The 8154-nt window shown below is 52.3% G+C and overlaps 1 protein-coding gene across 1 annotated transcript; it reads left to right on the forward strand.

Annotated features, from left to right (window-relative positions):
• Positions 1-491: 491 nt before the first annotated feature.
• On the forward strand, positions 492-6605 carry RPS10 (ribosomal protein S10). The gene is made up of 6 exons (XM_062605626.1): positions 492-644; positions 1459-1608; positions 2050-2221; positions 5468-5545; positions 5936-5991; positions 6517-6605. The coding sequence occupies exons 2-6, from the start codon at positions 1459-1461 to the stop codon at positions 6556-6558; spliced, it is 498 nt and encodes a 165-aa protein (XP_062461610.1). The 5' UTR covers positions 492-644; the 3' UTR covers positions 6559-6605.
• The last annotated feature ends 1549 nt before the right edge of the window (positions 6606-8154 follow it).

The following is an 8154-nucleotide window of genomic DNA, read 5'->3' on the forward strand; positions in this document are numbered from 1 at the left end:
CCCGTTCTTCCCTTGCCCTTCGAGCCTGCTTTGCACCCTGCCAACCAGGGACAGGTCGAGGGGTGCCTTGTGTGAAGCTCCCATGGGTCTGGGGTGTTCGAGGGGTGCTCAGACCTCCGGGCAGGGCAGAAGCAGCCGCGCTCTATGGGGGGGACATTGCACACAGGAACACAGCTCCGGTCCCTTTATCCCCCTGCCTGGGGCCACCGCATCTCCCTCCCCCCCGGCTATGGGGCACAAAGCGGACTCTGCGCTGCTCCAGCGAGCCCCGAGCCCTTTGCCGGGGTGCGAGCGGGGCAGGGAGCACGTCGGGGAGCGCCGCAGCCGGGCTCCAAAGGGCACTGCCACGGGGATGGGCTGCGGGGGTGCCCAAGCGGGGCTCCTCTCCCCGGTACCCGCAGGGTGGCAGCGGGCAGCGCCCCACGGCCGGGGGGCAGCCGAGCGGGTCGGGCTCAGTATGGGATGCGATCGCGGGGGTGAGCGCCCGTCAGGCACCGCGGAGGGCAACCCCGCGCCCCATTTGCGCGCTCTGCTCAGGCACCGCCGCCGTCACCCTCGTCTGCAGGGGACCTTCGGGAGGCCGGAAGCGGCCGCTCGGCGCCTGCCCCCTCCTTTCCGGTCTCGGGGCCGCCGCCGCAGCCACGGTGAGGCCGCGCTCGGGGCCCGCATCGGCCTCGCATCGGCGCCATCGCTCGGCGGGGCCGCGGGGCCGCTGCGGGGCAGGGCCGGGGAGGCGCGGCCCGGGCCCCCGCGGAGGGATTGCCGCGGTGGGGGGGCTCCAGCTCCGAAGCTGACGGGGCGGGAGCGGCCGCGGGGCGCTAGGCCGCGGGGAGGGCCCGCTACCGGGCAGCCAGGCTTTGGCGCTGTGGCGGCGGCAGGGGCAGGCCGCGGCGGGAGCCCCGTTGTGACACCGGGGTGTCCCCAGCCCTGAGCACCGGCACCGGTTCCCGCTGCTCGAGGCAGAGCCTCCCGTTGGCGGCCCCTGCGTGTCGGGAAGCGTTGGGCCGCGGGGTGCGGCGGCAGCGGTGTGGCTCTGGTGCACGGGTATGGGGCTCGGGTGCGCTTCCGGACCCTCCGGGAGGGCAGTGTGAGCGGCTTCCTCGGCTCCGGACTTAGGTGGATTGACGAGAGCGGCACAACTGAGCCCGGGTCTGGGGCGGTGGAGCCGAAACAAGGCTCACCCCGAGCTGTATCTCTGCCCCACTTGTGTCAGCCCTTGTCTCGGCTGAGAGCAGATCGTTCGTAGTCTTTAACACAGTGATGTGGTTTCATGTTAATGCTCAGAAGTTCAGATTGCTGTTTTCCTTCACAGCAAAACCATGGGAAGGGATGCCCAGCAGCCCAGGTGTTGAAATCCTTACAAACTAGCAGTGGTTTTGTTTAGTTGCTTCTGGTAGACTCCTGAATGCGTTTACTTTAAATTGGCAGCATTTACTGTCTACCTCTAATCTCATTTAGATGTTGATGCCCAAGAAGAACCGAATTGCCATCTATGAGCTCCTTTTTAAGGAGGGAGTGATGGTGGCCAAGAAAGATGTCCACATGCCAAAGCACCCCGAGCTCGTGGACAAGAACGTGCCCAACCTCCATGTCATGAAAGCCATGCAGGTATGGAGGCGAGGGTCAGATGCCACCAGCCGCAGCCTGGGCACACCAGGGTGCTGTCTACCTGTCAGCAAGCATCATCAGCCATGAGCAGATAAACACAGTCAGAAGTTGCATGGGCTGTTTCTTTCCTATTACAGCTATTTCCCATTTTTCCCATTTCCTCTTTGATTTATTGTTCCCCTCAGACCACAGGTTGTTCTTTTGTGGATGCATCTCTAGTTCCCTTTCTGAAGCTATGACCCCTGTGTGTGTGTGTGTGTGGTAGCCTTGTGTTTTTCACAGCGTAGAAACGATGCTGTAATTTAGACCTGTGCCTGTGAACCCCCCCACATACCCTCGATGAGCTCTTGTGTTCATAAAGCCATCTGGTGAGGGTATTGATCAGAGGTGTTGAATGAGGATCAGGCTCAGACGTGAAGTAATGCAGAGTTCTCTCTCTAGTCTCTGAAATCCCGTGGTTATGTGAAAGAGCAGTTTGCATGGAGGCATTTCTACTGGTACCTGACCAACGAGGGCATCCAGTACCTGCGCGATTACCTTCACCTGCCCCCTGAGATCGTCCCTGCAACCCTGCGCCGGAGCCGCCCAGAGACAGGCAGACCACGGCCCAAAGGTGAGCTGAGAGGGGGCTGTGCTCAGGAGGAGAAGAAGGGGACAGGTTGAGTGTGCTGGTGCAGGTGTAGTGCGCAGTCAGCTGGACATCAGCTTCCGGAGCAGAGCAGTGTCAGTTGTTGTGATTTTTGGACTTCTGAACGTGAGCAAATCAAGGAGACGTGTAGGTTTTACTGCTTCAGTATTTGGCACTCATCTGATGGCCACTGGCCTACTGAGAGGGGGCTAAAGAAAGCTGTGAGGCTGACTGGGTGAGCCGCTTTGAGTGAGAGATTGGGCTTGTGGTGACACTGGTGCCTGGAAGAGCAGGCCTGCTGGAACTGCAGGCTCTGGGTTGAAGCACCAGTTGGTTCCCAGACATGGCTGAGGTCTAGGACAAGGGATGTCTCTGGCTTTCTGGGGCTTTTCAGAAGTGGTTCTTGTCATTTGGGAAGGGCTTGCTGCAATCCTTCTCTGTTGTTTGGGAAGGAGGATGGTGTGTGTGCTGCCCACCTAGTGCAGCAGGAGCAGGGAACCTTGTCTCTGGCTGAGTTAGAAGAACTGCCTGGAAGGCTGGTGTGTGAAAGTTGAGTGGCTTTGGCTGGGGTGGGTGAAATGGGGAACAAACTTGGGGTGCAGGATTTGGTGACTGAGTGAAAGCCAAACCCTGTGTGGTAGATGTGCTTCACATGGGAGTTAGAGCTTGGTACCGGTGGGCAAGTTAAACATCCATCATTCTGGTTTTATCCTGTGTGTTTCTGGGCAAGTCCCATTATTAAAGCTCTCTTCACTTTTCTAAAGGTTTACAACAAACACGTATGATGTGTTGGGTTTGTAGCTGGTTTTGTTTTCGTGGTGGGTTTTCATACCCCAAAGTGAAGGAGATGGTGGTCATGCAAACAGATGTGCTGCTGATACTGAGTGCTCGCTTGCCTGCAGCTGCCTCTGCATGGGTGCCTCCCTGCAAAATGTCTTGTAGACCCACCTGCAGATGGCTGAAACCTGTTTCCAGAAGGTGTTCTGGTTGCAGATAGGTATATTAAATGATGAGATTCTGAGTTGCAAACCTGCCCCTCTAGGCCACCCAAGGCAGAGGGTACGCTTTTTCCTTGTGTATGCTTGGTATTGGCCTGTGAATGACTTGTGAACCATTTTGGTATCCTTTCTGGTGAGCAAAGTCATAGAACAGTGCAGTGTAAATAAACTTGAGGTGGATGTGCTGAAGCCACCATGCCCCTTGGTTCAGTTCTAAACAAGTTACTGTGTTCCAAGCTAGTAATTCGGAGTAGGAAGGATGATTATGTTGCTTGTATGTGCTTAGAGATGCTCTGCAAAAACCCTTACGCTTGGTTTTCCTGGTTTCTTCTGTCCAGCAGTAGAGAAGAAAACCCAGTGCAGCACATGGACAGTAAAATTGCCCAGAAGGTCTTGGGGGAGATAAAAACTTCTGGAAACTTAAGGGAAAGGAGGGAGAGAATCACTGCAGCTGTGGTTGGCAGGACAGCATTGCAAGGTCTCTAGGGGCAAGAAATGCATCTTCTCCTTCAAGGCAGGTGATGGTAGGTTTGTCTGCCTTGTGTGGAGTTGCCTCTTGTGTTTACCAAGAATAATGTAGGATGTCACCCTGCCCATAAAGACCTACTCTGTGAGAGGGGAGTCCTGCATGACAGAGCTCTTGGTAGCAGTCCACTCTTCCTGCTTCTGAGCTGTGTCATACCCCATTAGCAAGGTGCTAGATGCTGCGCTTCACCTCCATTGCCTGCAATTTGTTCTTTAGCTTAACAAAACTGTAGCATCATGTGCTTCAAAGGAAAGCATTGCATTGGAATTAGGAAGGTGTTGGTTTCTTTGATCTCTGAGAAGCTTTGGATGTTGCCAAATTTATTCTTTGGATGCTGTGTTTATCCAGCAAGCTGAAGAAATTATGTCTCTAGCAGGAGCGAGGGGCTAAAACTTGCTCAGGGTTTTTGCAGAGGGGCAGCTTCACTGTACAGCATTGCAGCCCTTCTCACGGCAGTGCCAGTGACCTCAACTGGTCCACACCTTGGCAGGGTTAGCTGGTAGGGCTGCACATACTGGCTGTGTTTCTGTGTGGATCACCTGCCTGCAGACTAAAGGTTGCAGAGCGTGTGTGGGTGGTGGTGCAGAACTTATGGGTCTTGCTTGACCTCTTGAGGTTTTGGGGCCTTTCCTCTACTTCCATGCAGTGCTCCTGACTTTCTCAAGTAAGGCTTGGTACAGAAGCTGAAGCAGTTAGTCTAAAGCAGGTTTCAGACTCCTGTGTGTTCAAGATTTGCAGTCTGTTTCTCTGTTACAGATGTAATTGAATTGTTAGAAATAAAGAATGAGCAAGTTTGAAGTTTAAAAAACCCTCCCAAATCCATTGTCTGGGGGGTTTGCTCTAATGTTTTAACCTGACAGAAAGGAAGGATGTAAAAGCACTTGTAGGATAAGTTAAATCTGTTTGCATATCAGTGGGTGGTGTTTCTCTTTGTAATAAAAGCATCCATTATAAGTACTGTGTTTTTATGGGGGAAACCTAGTGCCTATAGTATAAATGAAGCCTGTAGAAGTGCATGGGTCGTGTTTCTTGCTGCATGCTTGACACTGCTGGCAGCAACTTTAAATGTGTTCTACCCTTGAGGGGAAGACCTCAGCCTGGTGCTGTGGGACCTGTTTGGTCTCTGATGCTGAGGGTGAGCTCTGGAAGAGTGGGGTGGCAGTTCCACCATGGCTGTTTCTTTCCCACAGGTGTTCTCTGTGATACTAATCTGAGGTTACATAGATCATCTCCTCTTAGTTTTGTTAATCTATTCCATTGTGGAGGATTTGTGATACCGATACTGCAGCTGTATTGTGGGTTGGGATCAGAATGTCATGCGTTTTGACTGAGCTGGGAACAAGCTTGTTGGATGTGACAGATTCCCTGTATCTCTGATTTATTTTATCATTAATTTTTGGCCCTTGTTTGAAGATTGTTGAAATAATGCCCTAAATCCATTTTTCACATTATTTGACTTTAACCCAAGCACAAGCTGGTGCACTTTGGCAGATTTCCTCCTTAAAGTGAAGTTTTCCTTACAACATCACTTTTCTTGTTGAGGTTTATATACACTGAGCTGTCCCAGCTGCGGCTCTGCTGGTAGATCTAATGATTAACTGTTAAAACTGGAGGGCTTTTTTCCCCACCTTGGGATGCAGGGTCACCAGGGAATGAGTTTGTGTTCTAGATGAGAACTACATTTGATGTCGCTGGTTTAACTTTCAGGTCTGGAAGGTGAACGTCCTGCACGCCTGACTCGGGGAGAGGCTGACAGGGACACGTACAGGCGCAGCGCTGTTCCACGTGAGTGTCCATCCTCTTGCTGGGTTAACATGGGGCTGACCCTGCTGTTTGTGCAGCTTATCTCTTTGGGAGAATTGCCTTCAGTATTGGCCCCTGTTCAAGAAAAACGGGAAAATTAGACTCTTAGTGTAGCATGGGCACTTGCACAACAGAGTTCACCTGCATCTGCGCATAGATAGGAGTCTGATCTTGCATTTTGTCAGCCTGCACCATGGGCTTTTCTCTGGGGTGGGTTCAGTAACTCTCGTAACAGTCTCAGTAACAGCAGTTTTACTTGGCTGTGTTTAGCCTTAGTTTTAGTCATTTTTGGTAAAGGTTAAATTGCAAGCAGGAACACTGTACTTGGGGAGCGGATTCTTTGGTTAGTAACTCATTCTTCTTTCTCTTCAGCTGGTGCAGACAAGAAGGCTGAAGCCGGTGCTGGAGCAGCAACTGAATTCCAGTTTGTGAGTATTTGCAGTCAGTGTTTGTTTCCTTTATTGAAGCTTTGATTAGGAGAAACTGGCTAGGTGATACCTGCATGCTATTCAGTGTGATGCTTCTCAGGTGTTTGGCTCTGATTGTTTAAGGGAGGCTGGCAGCTGTGCTACCCTTTATGCCCAGCTTCCATATCACATTCCTGTTGGGGAAACTATGTGATGGCTGTCACACTGCTGTGACAAGAAGCCAGTGACACGTTTAAGAAGCAGGCTGAGCTCTCTGGAGGAAATGCATGAATTCAGACTTCAGAAATAGAAGAGTTCTAGACATGATCTGCCGAGCTGTTTAGGATGGGTTGGTTAACTTGTGTCAGGAAGCTAGTTTCAAACAGGTCAGAGTTAGGCTATGCTTGGAGCAGGGGGTACTTAAGAAAGTAATGTAGAGTGGAAGAAAGACAGCTCGTTTGTGATACTGGTGCTTCTGGCTGCTGGGTGTTTGCCACTGTCACTTGCTTAATAGTGACTTCTAATGCTCTTCTTTTTCTGTTGCAGAGAGGTGGATTTGGTCGTGGACGTGGTCAGCCTCCTCAGTAGAACTTCCTGCTCATGTTTTGTGTATAATAAAATAGGTGAAAATGCCACCTGGGTTGCATCACTGTGTCTTAAGCACATAAATCTAGAGCTTGCATAGCAGAGAAGTGACTCAAACCTCTGGCATGTGAAACAACAGCAGTGAAATAACTTGTGATTAGAAAACAGGTTATAGAGAAGGAACTTTGTAGGTTTGGTCCTTAGGGTTTTCCTGGTGTGTGGAGGTGTTAGTAACGGGGGGGAGTGAGGAGCCTTAGTTCATGGCAGCACTGCAGGCAGTTCTCAGCCCCGGAGGATGCTCATTTCTAGTAATTCCAGTGATGCAGGAAAGCAGGGCTGAGACAACGCTGTTTTTCAGAGAGTTTTCATCAAGTTCAGCTGTGTCAGCCCCTGTGAATCGGACACAAGCAGCGCAGGCGGGCGAGCACGGCCTTTATCCCACTTGTGAATCGCTGCGTTAATTCATTGTGGCTCCAGAGAGGTGGGTGTTGGTGAGAGCGAGGCGCAGGGCAGGCGCCCTGCAGTGCGCTGCCCACCAGCAGGTGTCACTCGCTGGCTAATGATGGGCTGATGCTAGGAATGGGTCTCTGTAGCCTGGTAAATGGTATAATATCCTAGATGTGAACCCAGGGGGAAGAGAGTTTGTTCCAGCCCTGGTTTGGGATGAGGGAAGTGGTGGGCATGGGATTTATTTCTTTCTGGGGGAGTTTGTTTCTTACTAGTTCATCCTCCTGTATAGCAGTAACGTTTACACTTGCTAGTATTCATTTAGAGTTGTGATTCTGTTTGGGAAGCAGTGATGTGTTAAGCAAAACGTTTAGCCTCATGGAAAAGTAGGCAACTATTTCACATTACTTGGAGTATTCCAGTGTGTGGTGGTCGGTATGAAATGCCACCTACTTTCTAACAGAATATTTGACTTATTAAAGGGAAGATCCAAACAAGCAGGTAAAAATGGCTTTTGTTTTGTGGTGAAGAACCCCAGCCTAAATAGACTTCCACAAGGAAAGTATTACCTCCACAGCTTTAATCTACCAGTCTCTGAACCTGCTGGTGTGGGGTAGGGAGCGGAGCCTGTCCTCATCCTCGCAAAGCTTGTGAAGTGTTCAGCCACCTGAGCTGATGGGGCCGAGGGGCACGGCTGGTCCATGGCACCTCCTTTCCAGATGGAGCCTCCAGTGGGATCCAGACCTTTGTGTTCCACCCTGTACGGAGTCAGAAGATTACAAAGGCTCCAAGCCCTACCCTCCGTGTCTGTCTCTGTTGTGCAGTGGAGGATGCTGAAGCCAAATCAGCACCGGGCAAATGCTCTTCAGGGACACGCTCTCCTTGGCCAGGGTTTTCCTGCTGGGGGAGCACACGGAGCTGCGGCTGTGGCACCCCTCGGCCTGGTGCTGAGCCCTGAGTGCGGTGTCTGCAGCGGGGCGATGCTGATCCTGGCTGCTCGGCCGTGGGACCTGGGAGTGCCTGCGGTGCTGGGGGTGCATGCGAGTGAGCTCCCTCCCCATGAGGCTCGGTGCAGAGGAGCGGCTGCGGGGTGCGGAGCCCGGGGGCTGCCCCGCCGTGTCCTGTCCCTTCCCGTCCCTTCCGCTCCGCTCC

Source organism: Pezoporus occidentalis, unplaced genomic scaffold (assembly GCF_034315485.1).
Source record: "Pezoporus occidentalis ecotype Australia unplaced genomic scaffold, CSIRO_AGI_Poc_V1 ctg92, whole genome shotgun sequence".
Taxonomy (NCBI): domain Eukaryota; kingdom Metazoa; phylum Chordata; class Aves; order Psittaciformes; family Psittacidae; genus Pezoporus; species Pezoporus occidentalis.

Coding starts and splice junctions, on each gene's coding strand:
- RPS10 (XM_062605626.1), top strand. CDS start 1,459: ATGTTGATGCCCAAGAAGAACCGAATTGCCATCTATGAGCTCCTTTTT. Junction 1,609..2,049: donor ATGTCATGAAAGCCATGCAG/GTATGGAGGCGA, acceptor TTCTCTCTCTAG/TCTCTGAAATCCCGTGGTTA. Junction 5,546..5,935: donor CAGGCGCAGCGCTGTTCCAC/GTGAGTGTCCAT, acceptor CTTTCTCTTCAG/CTGGTGCAGACAAGAAGGCT.